Source organism: Coptis chinensis, chromosome 7 (assembly GCF_015680905.1).
Source record: "Coptis chinensis isolate HL-2020 chromosome 7, ASM1568090v1, whole genome shotgun sequence".
NCBI classification, from domain to species: Eukaryota; Viridiplantae; Streptophyta; class Magnoliopsida; order Ranunculales; family Ranunculaceae; genus Coptis; species Coptis chinensis.
The window spans coordinates 40,567,868-40,588,406 of NC_141462.1; the positions used below are offsets into that span (position 1 = coordinate 40,567,868).

Here is a 20,539-nt window from a genome sequence, read left to right on the forward strand (position 1 = left end):
GGAACAGAGAGGATCTTGTAGATCAATAACAAGCAGAATAAATGAACTGAAGAAGTCATGGAAGGTAAGCATGCTGAGAACAGAATATCAAACATACATCCTCAATAGGGATCACAAATCCAATCCAGCAAGCCAATGATGTCAATGGAATATCCTTACACCCGTTCTGGAAATCTACTCTCTTACAACAGACAGAAAAACAAGTATGAAATAATCAGGTGATCTCTAACGCACAATAAATGAAACTACAGTTCATTTGCAGCACTGCAATAAACTTCACAGTTAATTCTCATGCAGGTCTATAAATATCTTCCTATCATTACAAACTGTCAATGCCTAAACAAACTAAACACCTCTAGTTTCTACCACTATTACCAACCCTTCTTTGAATTGGTTTATAAAGAACAACTGTAACAAATTTAGAGCGAAAGCGATGAGTGATCCCAAGGGCCACTACCGATCGCGGGCTCTCTCTATTCTCAATGTAGAGATGGTTCAGAATCACATTTTGGGGTGGCGGAACTATGCCAGATGCATCTCGACCAGTAGGGATGCTCAGCAAAGTTTGCTGCAATTGAACAGGGACAATAGGAGGTTCTCTTGCTTCATCTTCCGTGCCAGGATATGGATTGTTGTAACTTGAATCTGGTGATGTTGGAACTTCAAAGCCCACGACATTAACTCCGTCCTGCATAGATATTCTGCTGAGTATCAATTGATTTAGGTAATTTCAGAAAACAACAGACTTGAAAAAAAAATAATAACAAAGGCTTTGCAGCTTACTTGATCTTCTCCATACATGTTATCCATATCAATAAGGAGATGAGCCTGAGATGTATCTGCATTGAGTAATTGAAATCAACAACGACAGTGGATCACAAGGAAAGAAAATTTATTGTACTGTGAAAGCCAAAAAAAAAAAAAGGAAATTTGCATTTGGACAGATACCCACCACTTAAATGAACTCGGAAAACAATAATATAAAAAATAATAATAGCATTAACAATACCATTAACAACAATAATAATAGTAATAGCCATAGTAAATATTATTATTCAGAATCCTATTGTTCTTGGCTTCTTGTGCCGAACTCGTCTCAAGGACCCTATTATTCAAAATCCATGTCAGACACAGAGTCACAGACACATGGACACTCCACACTCGTGTCCGCCACATGGACACTTTGTACTTACTATTTGTTACAACTCCACATATGCCACTTTCATAGTTATTTATTTGTAAGGAGGTGTCTTCATAAGGTCTTGAGCCCAAGAATTAGTTGTGTAACCAAAGAATTGCAATGGTTTTCTTTTCCATTAGTTTTCTGTGTCTTAGTTCACACAGGTTGTCATTTCGGACACTCTGTATACGTGTCAATGTCAATTAGAATAATATTAAGGGTGAACTAGTATTACCCCCCCACTAGATGGGAAATTAGGGTCTCCCCCCTAAATACACACAAAAAAAATTCGGTCAACCCATTTTGACTTTTTTTTTGTGTGTATTTGGGGGGGAGACCCTAATTTCCCATCTAGTGGGGGGGAAATCCTAATTGGCTCATCTAGTGGGGGGGTAATACTAGTTAACCCTAATATTAATAACAACAATTATGATGAATTTATATACACCTAAACTACCCAAAATACTGTTATATTACTTGTTACCAGTATGTAGAAGGAGACTAAGTTTCAGAGAATTAAATTACTTTACTGTATTGTTCATAAAACACTACAAGCCAAATATGGCAATGTACAAGAAATAAACATGTATATCTGTGAAAATTTTAGAAAGCAACAATGGAACAACTATGATTTTATTCTACATCAAACTTCATGGTGTGTGATTGGACAATTTTGGGGTGTAAAAGTTGAAATTGATGCTCCTGAAAACACTCTAGAAATGGGCAAAAATCCTAACCAACAAACCTATGAGTAGCAGGGTCAGGGTGACGTGACGCATGTCTAACACATAAACTGCTCAAGAAATCTTATTTAGCAAAACTACTAAACAGTTAAAGCTACAGAAGCTATGTAGCTAACCAAGATGTTTGAAACAGTTAAACAAAGTACTGGAGATAGCATTATGTAAAATATTATTGATGCCTCCAGGAAAAATATTAAGCCTAAAGAATCTAGTAGTACTGTCTGCTCTAACTACCCTAACTAAGATGTAAAAAAGGGATATTATCAGTACTGAGTGCTAGGAATCTTTTACAACAACCAAGCACAAAACAAGGTGCAAGGCTAACATGAGGCGTTTCAAACATAGAGTACAAGGTTAGGTCACAGTAATGAAGCAGAAAAAGAACTGAGGAAGTAAATTAAAGTGCAAGTTGTTATAATACAATGTTATGTAAACAAAAACAAAACCAGATGCAGGTCTTTAAAATCTAAAAAGCAGAAGAGATAGCTGTTTCAAAATATTAAAAAAGAGTTGATAACAGTTCACAAAAATTAATGAAGTGGAAATGGTATGATAAAGAAAACATAAGTGGCTTGGACATAATCAAGGTTTCAGCATGGTTAAACTATGAAGGGAAGTTATCAAAAGCTTATATAGAGTGGAAAATTTGTGCTGGTACACCAAACCCGTCAGTTCCTTCTATGGATCTGCACTAGGCATCATCAGTCACAAAGGAAACTCTTTTGCCAAGAACATCCACTTCCAGCTTGGAGATGAAGAAATGAAGTACCATTTTGGATGGACACATTTGGTGGGCAACCTGTCAAGAGTCAACATTGAGTTCAAAGTCATCTACAGTATGCCACTAAGAAATGCTGAGTTACAGCAATGGAGAACTCTCTTGGGACTTGGCTTGCACCTTCTATTTAATGATTGGAAACTTCAGCTTTAGCCTGGGTTGACTCATCAACTTGACGAAGTATCTTTTAAAGAGGTTGAGAATAGTTGAATGTGGGGCTGAAGTAAGAGTACTACGAATGCATATGCTATATGGGGTGCAAAATTCTAAACCACAAAATCACGACCCAATGCACATGCTATCCCCCATGCAAAAAAAGCTTGTGCTATACTGCTATGTATACGGTTATAGTTGTGCTATGTACACTAGAAAGAAACACATTGCAGATTTTCTCGAGTCTATTGGAAGGCAGAAATTGTGTCATCCTTAACTTAAAATACATTACTTGTAGTATCTTGTATAAACTTAATTTTAGGCCAAACAGTCCATAACTCAATTGCATAATCCTAAATTCAGGAAAAAGAAAAACACAATAACTTGATTGTGTAGTCTTAATTTTTAGATTTTTAGAATGAAAACCCAAAACTTAATTGCGCAATCTTAATTTCAGGACAAAAAACCTCTAAAACTCAATCTTCAAATGTATATTGTCGCATACTTCATTTTAGGACCAAAAAGATCCAACTTCAATCTTGAATCAATTAAAGACACTGACCTATTGGTTGAAACTGTTGAGGACTCTACTATTTTATTTTATTTTTTATTTTGATTGGCAAGCCTGTTTTAAATGAAACCAGTAAAATGATGCTGGTGGGGTGGGTTCGATCCCAAACCTCTTGTATCATCACTAAGGTTTTACCAACTTTGCTAGTTGGCACCTGCAGACTCTCAACTATTAGTTAGGCATGTTGGTGGAATTGACTATGACTCCTTCCTATTGACTGTTTTGTGCATATTGTAGGTAACAAATGACACAATTTTGCAGTCTATACACGGACGATAGAAGCCGTCCTTTAGATGTTACATCCAACACTTCTGATCCTTAGTTGGATTGGCAAATTGCTTCTGTTTATTGCCTAACATTAGTTAGTTGGAAAGTGAGATCCATGAATTCAGCCACTCCATTCGTCTCTCCGTATACATGTAAGAAAAACACAAACACTAAGGAAGAACTTAAACAGGTTTAAACAGTATGACAGGGACTCCTCAGTCTTGTTCAAAACTTGAACTTCCCTTAGAGAAATCAGAGTATGTGCAACAGTTGTAGGTCCACACATTTGTTCTGTCTTACCTAAATCACTTTCAAATATTTGAAAAGTGCTGTAGCCCCACCACTAGGACCCTCTCAAATTCATCTCTAATTATTGCACCATGTCCAGCACTCTGGATTCGTTACTCCATCTGTATTAAGTTTAATATGCTCCAATTCAGGTGGACTTGCAGTAGTTTGGTTCCTTGTTCTTGATCTGTAATTGCAACCACGATTTCTAAATAGATCTTCTAGTCACCATACACGTCAGTGACTTCAGTTATTTGGCTTTTAAGTATAGGCCACCACAAGTCCATAACACACAGAGCAGTTTGTTTTCCAGGGCATAAGTGGCTTAAAACATCACCTGAAGGTTCTCGCAATCCTCTCCGTACATAGAAAATCTACAGTTGCACATACGAAGGGCTTGCCGATTTTAAAGCACTCGGTTTTTCTATAAAGCCTTAGTGCAGAGGACATCTCCTATTGGCATTCCTTGTGTCGGTGGTTATAACTATAAAGTGCTTCCTTCCATAAAAAAGACTTCTCTCAAGTGAGCGCTAAGAAAAAGGTCTTCGGAGTTCTCTCTTCTTTGGACAGCAAAGAGACTGAACTAGTATTTCTTTTGCAACAATCTAAATTGGGAAATGATAGACTATTTAAGAAGACCTGCCAACATGTAAAAGAGTATCTAGGGATAACCAATTTTTCCAAACTAATCTATATCACCTTGTCTTTGCAAACGGCACAGTGCCTTGTAGACACTCTTCGAAGTGAATTTTTTAGTCTCTAGACAATTAAGTCATCTCACTAAATGTATAATGTCGATAATCTCAGTAAATTGTCTCCTATTTTCTAGACATGGTATCAAAGAGGATCAGATCCATCTCTGCCTTTTCTGCTCCCCAAAATATAGGTGATTACCTAGATGAGATAAAATTTGTTCCTGGGCTCATTGCCCAATACTAACATAACATGTGAAGTCTTAATCTCCAATAAAATTTTGTCTCCTGTGTTCAACTCTCTTTGATTGTTGAAGTATCAAAGGCCCATGTATAAGAACTTTGGTTTAAGTACCTAACATGTACGCATAAAATTGACATACAGACACCGAAACAGGACATGGACAAGCCCCGACACGGGTACGCAAATATGACACTTTTCAAACAGTAGGATACGGACACATGAAGGACACGTTAACAGTTAAAGAATATATTTACACAATTGAAAATTAACATTCTCCATCAGATTCAATCTAATCGTCTAGTTCAAAGCATGTCCAATTCTAACAGATTAAGCAATAAGCAGCATAACTTCAGTTGGGTCCAATTCGGCCTACTGTTTTGTTTTAAACGAGTGAACCCCTATTCCCAGTGAAAAAAATTCAAAAAACGAACAAAAAAACACAAATAGTGCCCTGTGCATGTCACAGGCATGTCCTCAGTGTGTCCCAAGCGTTCCCAAAGTTGTAAAAATATTCAAAGATCGGATACTTCAACTGGAGTATCGGACACATGTAGGAGGCGTATTGATATCCAATACGTGTCGGACACAGATAGTTTGCCTCTGAAGAAGTAGCTGTGCTTCATAGTGCAAAAGTAGCACACATATTGGTGACAGAGACACCAAGTAGAATGCTTCCATTACCAAGAACAGAAACCATGGTGGCTGTATTCTGGAACCAAAAAGACAGAGTGGAACAGCTTGTGATCTTTGGGGTCAATGTTTGTCCCAGTAGAATGCTCCTTGCCCAATAAACATCTTTGTTGCTCTGCCTAGGTTTGTATCTCTCTCAACTATGATGCGTCACAAGCATAGAAGAATATCTCTTTTTTTCTCCACGAGTCAAATAAATTTATTACATTAATATCACCAAGTTTGGTTCTTTGTGGTTTGTACATATTACTCCTCAAAATCCCAACTGTAAAAACTGATTACTTAACCTAGGATCTGAACACTCCACCAAGATTCCAATGCCCATGTAGGCACAGTGGACACTGACCCGATACTCGTCGTCTTGACCAACTTATCAGTATTCATTTTAGTTCCCTGTCTAAATGAGTCAAACCTCTTACACCAAATCTTAGGAAAGCTGTCAAGGAGCGGAAAGCTAATTGCTTAACCTACTAATATCATAACAGTAGCCATAAAACCTTAAAAAAAAAGGCAACATGTAGTGGAAAATATCCTCAGATTGCATTAGGAATTTCCAGTGGTTACTATTTGTTTCATTTATTATTATGTACAAAATTGAAAATTCCAAAACCTCATAAACAAAATTTGACTTGAATAAAAGAAGAAAACTTGAAACACTTACTATTCTTTCTCGGAAGGAATCGCGTATTCTTCTTCTACAAAAATTCTGTTGTTGGAGAAATGGAAAACGTTTGGAGTGAGAGTGAATAATAATTATTGCAGGCGGGATTAAACACAAACACATGCATTTTTTTTTTTTTAATTTTTCTTTTCACTTTTTCACTACTACGTGGCATGCCTGCCTGAATGACCCAAAACCTTTTCCATCTATAATATATATGCCAATACTATCCTCCCATTTTCTTCTTTTGGACTGTTTTGACTTTTGAGACCATACCTTAATTTATGTATTTTTCATTGTTAGGCAAACAAACTGCGATGCCGAACTTGCCTTGTACAATAATTTCTCATACAATTGTGTTTCCTTTGCCAAGGAGGGTAAAGAGTATGTAAGACTCTAATATTGGAATACATGCTTTTACAAAACATAAAAAGGTCCAAAATACGATTAGAATATGCTTGTGCCCATGAGCCTTAGTTTGAAAAAAGCTCCGTATCTGTCCCACCATGCAACAGTGCCATATCCTTCAGCGTTCAGCAATCAGAAATTCTTCTTTTGCCCAAATGCATTCCCTCTCGAACAGAGCTTCATAGCCAAAGTACCAGGAAATAAAATGACCACTTCAAAAAAGCTAATATTAAATTAATGATCTAAACATTACCAAAGTTTACTCAGTTACTGAGTTGCTCCAGTTCACTGACAGCTTGGCTGATTGCCTGAAGAATCATTTTCTTCACCTAAACCCAAAAAACAGATGTAATCATGTAAGATAACTGTCACAGTAACAAATGTCAACTATGAACCAGTACCAATAACAAATTAACAATAAATATGTATGAGCAGACTAGGAAACAGAAAACTGTTGCATTCAAACTTGAGGGAGAACAGCGAAAGACCTCATCGTGTATCAGCATTTGAGGTACAACGAATTCCGAAGGCAACGGTCATAATGGACATCATTAAATTTCATGAAAGTCTGACTCACATAAACAAACTCCAGAAAGACACTTCAGTGACATCAGGCATAAACCATCTAAGAGAAAGTATCTTAAGTACATTGATACACTAAGAGCATCCCATAGAAGCAATATATACCTAATTGCCCTTCAACGAGGTACTTGTGTTACAGAAGAAATGTGGTTTGTGGTCAACACGAAGGTAACTAGAAGACGGAAGTATCCCAAAAAAAGAGGAAAGACAGACGAAAGAAACCACGAGTGAAGATCTACGTATGGAACTATGGAAGATATCTGGAACAAGTTTACAAGAGCACAATATGATGGACTCTATAGGAATCAAATACCGTAAGAGTACAACTTTTTACCGGTATCCAAAGTACATCAAAATTCTAATTAGAGATAAACTAGATTTTTACCTCCAGTTTGTCTTCCTTTGCGATGTGATCCTGCGGAAGTTCACGAAATTCCTGAGCCAAATGGATGCATTCATTGACATTTTCAGGAGAAACAAATTCAATTGCAACCTCCAAACATGACTGCAAGACAGTAAAGAGTAACACTTTAATACAAGATCTCCATAAACAAATATGCAGAATAAGATATCAGAATAGCATTTCTTTAGTCACCTCTTCATTCATACATGCTTCCCTTGAGGAGGGGATGGAGGGTGTTCCAAGATTCATACGGTAAACAGGATAGATAACTTCTTTGATGCATCTAGGGTTGATTTTAGTTAAATATTGGTTCATATGCTATTTCTAATTACGTTTAGGTGCTATTTTGATGTTTTTAGAATAGGTTATTTTTGGGAATATGTTTAATTTCGAAATTGGAATTAACAGTTTTCAAGTTTGTAGCTTCTATATTCATAGTTTCTTACTTTCATTAGCTATATATTGAGTTGTAGGCAATTGACCCTAGTGAGAGTTGATAAAGAATAAGGTTTTGTGAGTTTAAAGAAAGGTTTTCTCAGTTGAATTCTTGTGTGAGAGTTCGTGTTCTTCGCGACATACAAGGTTGTCGAACCCTAAAATCGACATAGCCTTTGGAATTTGGTTTCAAAGTCATATCTTGGTCATACGTGGCCATCACTCTTCCATTAAACATAGGTCCTTGAGTGTTGAAATGTGTCTCTTACAAATGAACCTTTTTCGCTAAGTGGTTGTAGCAGTGTGGTGAAGAATAACATCTTTGGTATAAGGTGATCAGGGGCTCAAGGGCTAAATAAGAACATTGTTAACGAAAACATTTCCATGAGAAACTACTGGTGATGTAAGCTGATATTAATATGTCCATGCATAGCCAATATTTGATGGAAGCCAACCAAAACAGAGAGCATACCTTCATATTTCGATATTGGTAAGGACATCCAGCCGGAATGAAGACTGCTTCTCCAAGTTTTTGCACAAATGTCCATGGTTCAATTCCTGAAAACAACCAACTAAATATATGTCATACCACCAACAAGAGAATGTAGATATCCGGCCCCCGTCCAGGTCCTATAATTATTGTGAGTGGGAAGAAGACTATACAGTGGGGAGAGAAAGTACAACAGTATGACCAAGTCATCAAGAGAGTAGAGATTGTATCACTTGACATGAAACTGATGTCTTTGGAAGTAAACCTAAAGTATGTGAATGGCAAATTAATAGGCAACAAAATGTAACATGTACTAGCTCATGATATAAAGGCTTGGCACGCTTCTGGTGCACCCAAGAAGGCCTTCCGCACAATTCAAAGTGACTCCGACACGACCCTGAAACACGAATAGTGACGCTTTTGTTTTTCGAAATTTGGTATTCATCACTGGTCCCATTTGAAAGGTATGTAGTGCTCATAAAATCTTAAATCTTTCCAAAAAATGTCATACAGATCGAAGTTTATATCACTTTTACTTTCTTACGTCTCTCTTATCTTGCCCTTTCACTGTATTTCAGACCATACCTTTCCCAACCCAAGCCAACATCAACAATTAACTTATTTCTAGAAAAGCAAACTTAATTAGTGTTTGATGAATAGATTGTGGTGTTCGCAAAGTTTGGGTCACGAAGAGGCCATGAGTATGTACCTGAAAGATATTGTTGGTTTTTGTTTTCAAATTTTAAAATGACATAACTAAAAGTCATCTTTTAATAAAATTTGTTTTGAAAAGCACAAACAGGGATCTTTAAAAATGGACCAACAATCACCCGATGACTCCGATGAGCACAACATTCTATATATAAGCCCATTCAAGGCAAGTAATGCCACAAATACTCCCTCAATGCATACAGAACTATGTAGAAGGATTAAGATATGTTTCGAAGAATACAAGTAGGTATGCAGACACGTGTTAGTGGCATAAAGAATAAAATAAGCATAAATTTGCAAGTAAATAAAACTTTCGCCATATTGCCTGCAGGGTACTTGAAGAGTGTAAAAGCACATTCAACTACTGGTGTGCATTTGTAATCAAAATATAAAAGTATAACTAAAACAAGAGTGAGAACTGCATGAAGACCAACCAAGCTCTGCTGTAAACTAACCAAATTCCTTTTTAAGGTTCTTTTTATGCTCTGAAGTCAAGTAGAAAGTCTGGTCATGTATGGGATGAATTACCTGTATCAATAAAGGAAAGTGAATGAAAATATGATGATGACTGAGGAAAAAAAAAACTATAAATACAATCAAGGAATGAGAATAACAGAAAAAGGGACCATAAGCCAATAGTTTATTATAGTTTCAAGAATGAAACATTTTTGATGTACCATACTTTTTCAAATACAACAAATTAAGGTTCTGTATGGGCGTACGGCACCACCAATTTTGATTTTTACAAAAAAAGGGATACAACCTAGACTAACATCGTTATATAATTTTATATCCATTACAAGCTCTATTAGACTTCTCGTCTTTTTCAGGACTAATCAACATTAAAATTGAAGAGTTTATCAATCCATCGACCTATTAGGGCCAGATTCTTTAACAATTTGTCATTAAAGACGCTATTACATTATCCTAGAATAAACGCGTAATGTTATCATCTTTTAATGCTTCTTGGCCAGGTTCTGATTCTGAAAGTCTTGGCTGTTCCTTGCTTCCCATGTCGTTGACTCCCTTTACAAGTTTGTAGGATGCTATTATTTTAATGTTTCACACTTAGTTGTTTTTTGTATTAAGCTTCATTCGTTCCTAAGTTTGAGTAGGATTAATAAAGAGTTCAGAGATCATTCATCAACAGTTCTTGCGAAAAACTGTTATGGAAGCTGATCTTAAATCCTAAATTTGCTTGTTTGAGTTACAGCTTTATTGAAGCTTCCAACATCAACTATGTATTAGAGTCAAGACTTTTTTGGTTCATAATATTCAGAGTATATTTTCATGGATCTAAAATTATTCAAATCATTATACCAAAAATAAATACTTTACCTGCTCCACAGGAGAACAGTATGTGTGCATGAACTCCCCAGAATGCTTTATAAGATACTCCTTAAGCATAGTAACATCTTGTCTACGGAAAATATCCCAGAGGGCTCCTCCCTCTGCTGTTTGGGAACAATGCGTCTTGCTGGTGGAAGATGTCCCAACAGTTTCAGACAGACATTTTTCGTTAGATGGTGACAGGCATTCTGTCAGGACCTTTGAGAATTCACTAGTGGTACCAACGTGTTCTTTTCTATCTTGTTCATGGCATTTCACTTTCAACCTGTCTATACTCTCAACCTGCTGCGGCATAAGGTTCACTTCTGCAGTATGCATCAAAACATAGACCTGATAGAAGAAAAACGATAAAATAAGAGACGAAATGTTAGAGGAATTGTTGTTGAATTTGAACATCAAAACTTTAATTTATGCGACCATACAACTTGGTGTAGATGCACAATAACAATCCTTCTCACTTCTCAGTATAGATGGTTAAGAGGGGTTACAAGAAGGTATATAGGATTCCAAAGGCATAAAACACAATGTCAGACGTAAAAATCATTATTTCTCAGCACTTAGAGTCCAAGTGATACATATTGCTTTACCAGCATAGATACACAGTAGATGGAGTAAAAACTTAGATAAAGAATATAACCAACAACCAAGCCTAGCCTTAGTTGAGAAGAAGAGCAGCAAATAAGAAAAAAGAAACACATAGTAACAAGTATCAGAATTTTAAGCAGCAGCTCCCAGAGCCGATCACGACCGGTAAAAGTTAGAAAAGGGCAATGCATATGGTCCATGTAACTCAATTCACCAAAAATTGTGCTCAAGCCTAACACTTTTAATTTGATTAGTGTACTCAAACACTAATTATAATATCATATAAATCTCTGAAGACACCTTTCTGTTATCTTCAAACGGAAAACACACAATAAGCAAAAAAAAGGAATAAAAAATAAACAAAGAAAGAGAGTAAGGCACACATGGAACTGAAAATAAATTAGAAGGAAAAAAACAATGGGAATCAAGCATACAGCACCAGACATATCACAATGAAGCTTGGTTACAGAATCTCCACGGCCAAGCTCTTCAGCAGTTCCATAGGCAATATATGCTTTTGGCCCCAAGTCAGGCTTCAGAGATGCCTTTGGAAGCTTTACAGCAAGATTAAGATATCCATAGTTGGGATTTGTGTACTCCTGAAAGGGCAAGGAACTAATGAACTCCCCACCATGGCATGGCAAATGCTCCTCAAAGAAATTAGATGGAGGCCAGTCTTTTAGTTTGAGCATCATAGGCCACAGGTCTTCATGTGCCATACCATCTACATACCCTTTGAAAATTTGAAAAATATTGATTTCAACCTGTATCGTGCAATAAGATTAAATGTCAGTAGCTGAATAGTCAAATACACAAGCGACAGGCGTGACTTTAAGTGACACGAAAAGAGAACATAATGAAGAGACAAATATTGATAACCATAAAATAATGAGCATCCTCTAAATAGAACTAACCTCACACCACCTAAGGCAATCAATAGCTATAACTTCCAGATGGGACAAACCATTGGAAGTTTTCATCTTTCGACTTAAGTCTCTTGAATTTTTCTTCTCTCGCAATGCACGGCACGTAACCATCGGCTCCCAGCTCAATCCAGATGTCAATTTTAGTACATCATGGACTATAATTGGCTGACCATTAATCCAGTGCTTCTGGAAATGATTAATGTCATTCTGTTGGATATCTTTAGCAGATTGACAATATAAATAGTTGTCATTAGAATATTCTCGACAAGCGGCTTTGATTAAGTTCTTGTTGCCCCAATCAATCTCACCAACAGAGTTGAAACAGGTGCACCATCGTGTAGAAGTTCCATGATCAGTAAGTGGTTTGTGTCTGGCAGCTATCTCCTCTGCTCTCGTTTTCATCTCTGAAACCCAATTCTCTGGGAATAGACACTTCAGCTCAAGAAAGCCAGAGCAACCACCTATTTCCTTTTGAGGACAAGAAATTCTACCATTTCCTTCCACCTTCCACTCAGATTTTTCCCTGGAGACATTTTCAGAACTAGGGTCAGGACGGGATTCCATATGTTGTTCCTGAGCCATTCCACCATGGTGATACTTACTCCCTCTGTAGGAGTATTCAACTGTTACTTTCTCTCCAGCTCCTGGATTACAAGCATTACAAATCTCCCAACAACAAGTAAGACATAGATCATAAGAACAACTCACACAATTTCTGTGGAAGTCAAAAATAGAAGTTCTGCAGTTGTCACTGCACACAAAGACCCAAAAAAAAACGAGAGGGAGTTTCGCATCAGCCTGTATATGAATTAGAGTAAACAGACATGAAAGGATACTCAAGGGAGTTTCTACCAGTATACGTGCTCATAACTCGCACAATCTGACTGTTGCAACTTTATCTCAGAAACCGCGACTCCTATAAATGAAACTCCAAGTTAGCGTATAGCTATATAATGAAAATGAAGGGGCGCGTATGTGGCTTTCCACTGTATGATTATACGTAATTGTCATAATGTACTTCAACTAAAAGCAATTAAGAAATAGAAGTTGGCAAAAAACTGGATGGATGCATGACACCATACATCTACCGACAAAAAAGTGGGGGAAATACCTACTTCAGAAAAAATTGTGTTCTATCTTATATCGTTCCTTAGGACAGGTATAATATCAAAAAACAAAAACAAAAAGTAAAGCATTACTGGTTGAACTAAGGTCTTGGTACAAAACAAACAATTGGTGAAGTTTGGTAGTATCTGTTACAATTTTGAACAAGGACATCTACACTGAGGACTATCAAAAAGGTTGCAATCCCACGAATATCAAATAAGTTAGCATTATAGTGTTTCATTAGGTGGCCTGTTGTCTGCCATGGCCATCCTGCAGAACTGATGCAGGGCAGAATGGCCATCATAGTTCAGCAAAAAGTAACAATCCAAACAGATGCAGAAAATTAAGCAAATTACCTCGAATCTTAGCTTCTACCTCTTTTTCTCTCGTCTGGTCTTTATCAATTTCTTTCAATATGGGAAGGAGTGAATGCAGCATATATGTGGAATAGTTAACTTTATCATCTTTAGAGATATCCATAGCTGAGTTATATTTCTCCTAAAAGAAATGGATAGGGTACATAACATTAAAAAAGTGTGGAGAAGAAATGAGTGGCATAGATTAAGACGAATGTGCTAGCTATACTAAAACAAACCTTAGATATTTCGTTCTTCCGCAAGCATGCTTTGCAATTGCAATTTCCACGGCAAACTGGGCAAGACTCTGCAATTTCCTCATGTGACATTTGTGGATACCTATGATCCAAAAAATGTCAAGAACAGAAAGCAACAAACAAGAAACTATTTGTTAACAGAAAATTCAGGATATATGTTGACATAGAAAACCAATATAAGAACATAATCTATGAAAGTAGTAGTAAAATTCAGGATATGGAATAGAGACAATATTTTCCATATGTTAACAGAATACAAGTAGCGCCACATGCAAGAGTTACTACTAGACACCAAATAAATAAAAAGCTTCAGTCACGTGGAAGACAAGAAGAATATTTACCACTAAAGCTCCGCAACCACCCATACCACATTCATGCATTCCAATTTCACAGATGAGCAAGCAAGCACTATAAATAATGATTCAGCTACAATACCTATTACGCTGAAGTACATAGTTTGCAATAACATACCATCTAAGAGAAGAAGTCTGCCCTTCGAAATGAGGATGTTGAAGATTTCTTCACATCGTTATTCGAGCAAGGATTGATCGAGCTTCCCAAACCTAAGAGACCTGATGAGGTGGGACAAGTAGGAGATCCCAAATACTGCTAATCTAAGTTACATTGACACAGGCAAGTGTATCCGTCTCAGACACGGATACAAAGTGCCCAACACGACGAAAAATCAAAAATTAAGGTATATCACAAACAAGAAGTGCATGTGTCGTATCCGATATGGACACATCGACACGTTTCCCACACAGATTATTTCTGAAAAATGTTGTGTACATGTTACATGGCATACAATATGCACGTTGTCCAATTCATCAAGCATGCATATCTCCAGAATGATACCAAGAAAACTTTGAAATGGCATCACCCCTTTGATTTATGATGAGCATTTAACAGTCACAATAAGATATTAGAAATTTGACGTAAGTTTTTACCATTTTTCTATGCAGGGGAAGCAATATCTTTTTGATCCACATTCCATGCAGCGAACAACCTTCCCTTTATCGTTCCTCTGACATTGGTGGCACATTGATGATTGGTGACAACCCAACGAAGTCACTTTCTTTTTCTGTTCATCCCAAGATATAAATAATCTGCTAGATGGTTAATTAATCTTACTTCCAATACCAAAAGGAAACTTTGAAATTAAATGAGGAAGAAACAAAGTCTGGATTAGGAATACACTTACATGTGCAGTTCTCCTCTTGGCACGTCCCATAGAACTAGGAATGGTGACAGACGTATCCTTTATGACATTACTGTTTTCCTCCTCATTACTGCCAGATTTCTCCAAAAACTCACTTTTCACCTTCAGTACCTCCGCTGCTACGTTGTTCTTGGTCTCCATAGTAACCTGATTGTCCAAAACCTCATGATTTCTCTTCTTCTTCCTCATATTCTCCTTGTCTGAAAAATGTTTAACAATATACAAACTTATCTCGTTTGTCGTGATATCATTACAAGACCAGTCAGAGTGCAATGACCATTTCAGATATAAGTTAGACATCTCAAAATGCACATTAATATAAAGTAATGCTAGGCAAAAATTTGGGAGGGAAGAGTTAATACCTTCAACTTGTCAAATTCCACTTGAAAATATAAAGTAATGCTAGGCAAAAATTTGGGAGGGAAGAGTTAATACCTTCAACTTGTCAAATTCCACTTGAAGAACGGGGATTAAACTCAAAGACGGGAAACTCGGGAACAAAGTCATTACTGTTGGAACGGTTCTCGTTAATTTCCAAATTGTAGGACCAAACACCATTAACTCCTTCACTAGTTTCAATTCGAATTTCGTTTTGCTCAGTTTCTTCTTTCTTCCTTCTTTTGTTAAAAACTTCATTCCTTGCTTCCAATTCCAGATAAGCCTTATTCTTGTGAACTCTCAACTCTTCTTCCGATTTCAAATAAGCCTTATTCTTGTGAACTCTCAACTCTTCTTCCGATTTCAAATAAGCCTTATCCTTGTGAACTCTCAACTCCTCTTCCACTTCCGCATAAGCTAATTCCTTGTAAACTCTCAACTCCTATGTGAATTCCAAATAATCCTTATCCTTGTTAACTTTCAACTCCTCTTTGAATTCCAAATAAGTCTTATCCCTGTTAACTCTCAACTCTTCTTCCAATTCCGAATAAACCTTATATTTGTAAACTTTAAACTCTTCTTCTAGTTCCAAATAATACTTATCCTTGTAAACTCTCAACTCCTTTTTGAATTCTGAATAAGTCTTATCCTTGTAAACTCTCAACTCCTCATCCAATTCGGAATAAGCCTTAACCTTGTAATCTCTCAACTCCTCTTCGAATTCGGAATAAGCATTAACCTTGTAAACTCTCAACTCCTCTTCGAATTTGGAATAAGCTTTAACCTTGTAAACTCTCAACTCCTCTTCCAGTTCCGAGTAAGCCTTATCCTTGTAAACTCTCAACTCTTCTTTCAATTCCAAATAAGCCTTGTCCTTGTAAACTCTCACTTCTTCCTTCAATTCTTTCACACGTAACGTCGTACGATTTAATTGCTTATGTTCTTCTTCCTTCTTAAATATCAACTTTTCCTCCCTGGAAATCAAAATCTGCCCAATTTTCTCAAAATACTCAAGTACACCATCAGCTCCAAAATGCTCAAACTCTCTAGCTCCGAAAGATCAGAACCCCTAATTTCATCCACATAAAGAAGAATAAAAACAAAACACATCAGTTCATCAATTCGCCTTAACAATAAAATACTCTAAAAACGGCCATTACATTAACCTTTTTTTCTAGACAAGATCATTTCCTTTTACAATCCATGCAAATTAACGAGTCGACATTTTTCACCTGTTACACCAAACAATAACAAAACTGATACTTATAACTCGAATTTAACAAATAACGACACATAATTTTATTACACTTACTGCTGCATGTTTCTTTCCGCCACGTCGTTTCACAGACCTTAAAGAATATGAAGACACTTCCACCTCGCCTTTCCTTTCATTATTACAAGTTTGAGAGTTGTTTCGAACAACTGATAAGTCAGGAAGTGGATCAAGGAAACCGGGTGGTAATTTAACCATGTTACCCTTGGTACAAAAATCTGAGTCACTACTACTATTACTACTACTACTACTACTACTAATGAATCTTGAATCGTCCATAGTTTGAGAGAGAGAGAGAGAGAGATGAGGGGAAGCAAATAAAAAAAACCAGAGTGGGAAATGAAGAGAAGGCAGAGAGCCGGGGTTGATTTTTGTACAAGTTTCTACTAAATGATTGTGTACGCCCAGATGTTGCGTTTCTCAACTCATGACCGGCAGGGAATTTTATTGTGTTATACTGTCATCATGTCATGTGACTTGTACAAAATGCCAATCTAATTTCGACATTTCGTGTGGCAGTGATCTGTGCGTGGAGATTGTGCAATAATTCAGACACTGAAAATTGACACATTCACCCGACACAGTGATGTGGCGAATGATATATGGCATGTATCACCCTCTTACACAATGATACATGACGTGTAACATGATGATACAAGACATGTATCATCTGCCATATCACTATGTCAAATAAATGTGTCAATTTTCTGTGCCAGTGTAGCTACACTTCGGAGATTGTGATTTCCTTTTGAAAATGAAATTTGTAATATAATAATGGCTTAATTTTATTTTATTTTTATTGGTAAGCTTGTTTTAAATTAGATTAGTAACTCTTTGATGATGTCATGTCCTGGTATCATCAAGATGGAGCCAGGAAATTGGGTGAGGGTGAGCCACAACTAGTCACTATATAAAAACTAAAATAAGATAACACCCAATTTGTCGAATTTTTGTTTTCCCTTGCATATTTTTTAAAAGTAAAAAAGAAAAAAACACAATTCGAATCCCATCACAAAAGATATGTAAATTTTGGAATTACAAAAGACTAGATTGCTTAATAGATCGATTTAGGAGAAAAAAAAATTACACGGACATTTAGCTTTAGAAAATTAGGAACTTAAGAAGAAAGTGCCTACAAATATATGCTTCTTACAAATATATATGCTTATGGAAACCACTTTAAAATTCCACAAATGAAAAAAACAATGAATTCTTTAGAACTGTAAGGAAAATAGTCCAAAAGGCATTGGGAAAAAAAATAAACACATAGGCGCAATAAAAAATATTATACAATGTTTAGACATTTTTTTTTTTTGGCTAAAGGGTAATTAATATTAATAACAAAAAATGGTGTTACAGACTTACAAAGCGTTTACAAATTCTGGATTGGGAACATAATTCTTATGTTTAATTTTCAAACTAGCTTGTTATTTAACATGGTTTATTATCCCACCATTGTTTTAAACTATACATGTTTAGACACCAAGACATTTTTTTGTGGTCACTTTAGCATTTATTTTAATTGTTTTCATTTTCGTTTTCATTTAATCCCAAAATTCCAATCAATGCTTTAAGTAGATTCAAAAGTAAATTTACTACAATTTTATGCAACAAATTAAAATTGTAATGGACTCAAGTAATCGATGGATTGAATTCATTACGTACAAAATTGAATTATAACTAATAAAATTTATTATAAAAAAACTAAAAAAATAAGAGTTTGGGGAATTAAGGTTTAGAAAACATACCAATAAACATACATATGAATTATTGGGACTGAGATTTGAGAATGTTATTACTCTTTTTTTCTCTTTCATCTTTTTTGTTTTTCCAAACAAGGAAAAACACTTGCCAAAAGTGTTGTTTCTCAAAATACATAAAATTAGAAATGGAGAGCTTTCTTATGTTAGTTAAGGGAAGGAGGTTTTTATTTTTGGTCAGTTACAGTAAGGGTTTAGTAACAAAATCATTTTCATATATATAGTAGTCATTTTTTTGGAAGAAATTGAGGGTGAGCCAGGGCGTACCCTGGGCCCCCCCTGGCTCCGCCACTGGGTATCATCACTCAAAGGTTTTACCAACTTTGCTAGTTGGCATCTGCTAATGCATGGGGCATGAATTTATGGAACAGCATGTCAGCATGACAAACTCATGTTTTTTTTATAAACATCTTCTTAAATATCTACTCACTTTTCCACGAATCCTAATTCATCTCAACCAAACACAAGCTGTAATGTAAGGATTATTAAGGAATATGTAACGACTAAGGAATTTGTATTACCCAACCAGTTCACTTTATCAGGGCTTCTCCAATGAGGGGTGTAATTTTATATATATTTTTTTAATATAAAAGCATAAGTTGAAGAATCTAGTGAAAACTCAAATTCCCCATATCAATAAAATCAAGTAAAAGTGTAAATGTCTAAATTTACACCAAGGTAAATTACACTAAGGAGCTCTTATCTTGGTGTAAATTTAGACAATTAATTTACAAAAAGCAATTAAAAAGCATATCTTGTAGCATATTTAAAGCTTAAAACACCTTTAAGCAAGTAAAGAAATGAAAGAAGCAGAAAGAAGGGGAAAAGAAGAGATATGGAAAGGCTAGTAAAGAAAGGTGCAGTAGAGAAAGTGAATAAAAAATAAGACTAACACGTTTTAGAGACTAAGAGAAGAACCCATTTCTCTTTTGCAACTTCTGGAGTTGGGTCAAACGTCACTTTAATTGGTGTCCAAAATCTTTTTTGTTCATACATTGCTTTGAGTGTCGCTCGAGCATTTTAGCTACTAATAGCCGGATGGGAAATTCCCCACCCCCTCTATTAACTAATACTATATTACCTATGGTATACCACCCCCATTGAAAAGAGTTTTTTGACACCTAGGGTGTAAACTCTACACTATATATTGTTTACACCCCCATTAGAGATGTTCTTATAATTGATCGAGGATGCATTGATGGTTTCAGTTTGATGGGCATGTTTGTTTTTAAGAAGTTTATTGCCACTAATTATAACTAGCTTGGAAGTGGTGGACCATCGTTTTCTATGTGTTCATGTTTTTTTAGCTATATAAGTGGTAGACTCTTTAGTTTGCTAAAAGCTGACTTAAGTCTACAACATCTAATAGTTGGAAGAACTGTCACACTTCGAATTTCGACAGAATTCAGAAAAACAATATTTGTTCCCGACTCTTCGATTTTCAAGGTGTGATACACTCTCAACTCCCAAAAACCCATAATCAGTTTAAATACACGGATAATTAAAAACCAATAAAAATTTAAGATAAACAAAAGTCCTCTTCATTACAAAAATTCACAAATAAGATTAGGTTACAAATCTCCTTTCAATAACTCTTTAATTAAAATTATAAATGAAAATATAAATAACATTATCTCAACTGAAAATCTATTTTACCTCAAGGGAAAACAAAATCTATCCTGAAATGCGACGCTAACGCAAACCACAAACAGCAACCAACCTTCTTCAACACTAAACCTGTCAAGACTTATCAACTATGTTCATTTAATGAACACACCCGATAAGCAAACATGCAAATTGGGTCAGTATTATAAACAATGCTGGTGTGAGTAGCCCTAAAATACAAATCATACTAATACATATATATACCCAATAAATAAGGCAGTTAGTTCCTCCACCAAGGCACCTTAACTTCTAACAACTAATACAATATTCTTAATTATAATAATTAAGGCAGGTAGTTCCTCCACTGGGGCGCCTTAACTTCCCACCAACCACACAACAAACCATACACATAATAAATAAGGCATGT

General features: G+C 35.9%; 2 protein-coding genes across 15 annotated transcripts; both read right to left on the reverse strand.

The window, feature by feature from the left end:
• Window positions 1-71: 71 nt before the first annotated feature.
• On the reverse strand, window positions 72-6,638 carry LOC147487532 (5'-AMP-activated protein kinase beta-2 subunit protein). Of its 5 annotated transcripts, none has more exons than XM_086570039.1 (4): window positions 6,544-6,638; window positions 6,268-6,312; window positions 784-839; window positions 72-701 (listed from the first exon to the last, which is right to left on the reverse strand). In XM_086570039.1, the coding sequence occupies exons 3-4, from the start codon at window positions 795-797 to the stop codon at window positions 356-358; spliced, it is 360 nt and encodes a 119-aa protein (XP_086426165.1). In that variant the 5' UTR covers window positions 798-839; window positions 6,268-6,312; window positions 6,544-6,638; the 3' UTR covers window positions 72-355. The 5 variants fall into 5 exon arrangements, with proteins under 5 accessions (XP_086426165.1, XP_086426166.1, XP_086426164.1 ...); XM_086570040.1 differs by lacking the exon at window positions 6,544-6,638 and adding an exon at window positions 2,589-2,722 and having other exon boundaries at window positions 6,268-6,522; XM_086570038.1 differs by lacking the exon at window positions 6,544-6,638 and adding an exon at window positions 2,589-2,722 and having other exon boundaries at window positions 72-688; window positions 6,268-6,520.
• On the reverse strand, window positions 6,541-17,164 carry LOC147487533 (lysine-specific demethylase JMJ26-like). 10 transcript variants are annotated; one of them, XM_086570029.1, is made up of 16 exons: window positions 16,787-17,164; window positions 16,641-16,706; window positions 15,532-16,543; window positions 15,079-15,296; window positions 14,825-14,958; window positions 13,860-13,959; window positions 13,621-13,762; window positions 13,010-13,073; window positions 12,146-12,908; window positions 11,666-11,995; window positions 10,635-10,976; window positions 9,752-9,824; window positions 8,568-8,653; window positions 7,643-7,762; window positions 6,929-7,004; window positions 6,541-6,852 (listed from the first exon to the last, which is right to left on the reverse strand). In XM_086570029.1, exons 4-15 carry the CDS (start codon window positions 15,283-15,285, stop codon window positions 6,939-6,941), a joined length of 2,427 nt encoding a protein of 808 aa, XP_086426155.1. In that variant the 5' UTR covers window positions 15,286-15,296; window positions 15,532-16,543; window positions 16,641-16,706; window positions 16,787-17,164; the 3' UTR covers window positions 6,541-6,852; window positions 6,929-6,938. The 10 variants fall into 10 exon arrangements, 7 of the variants coding, with proteins under 7 accessions (XP_086426155.1, XP_086426156.1, XP_086426157.1 ...); XM_086570030.1 differs by lacking the exon at window positions 16,641-16,706 and having other exon boundaries at window positions 6,581-6,852; window positions 16,787-17,135; XM_086570031.1 differs by lacking the exons at window positions 16,641-16,706; window positions 16,787-17,164 and having other exon boundaries at window positions 6,581-6,852; window positions 15,459-15,550.
• Window positions 17,165-20,539: the final 3,375 nt, after the last annotated feature.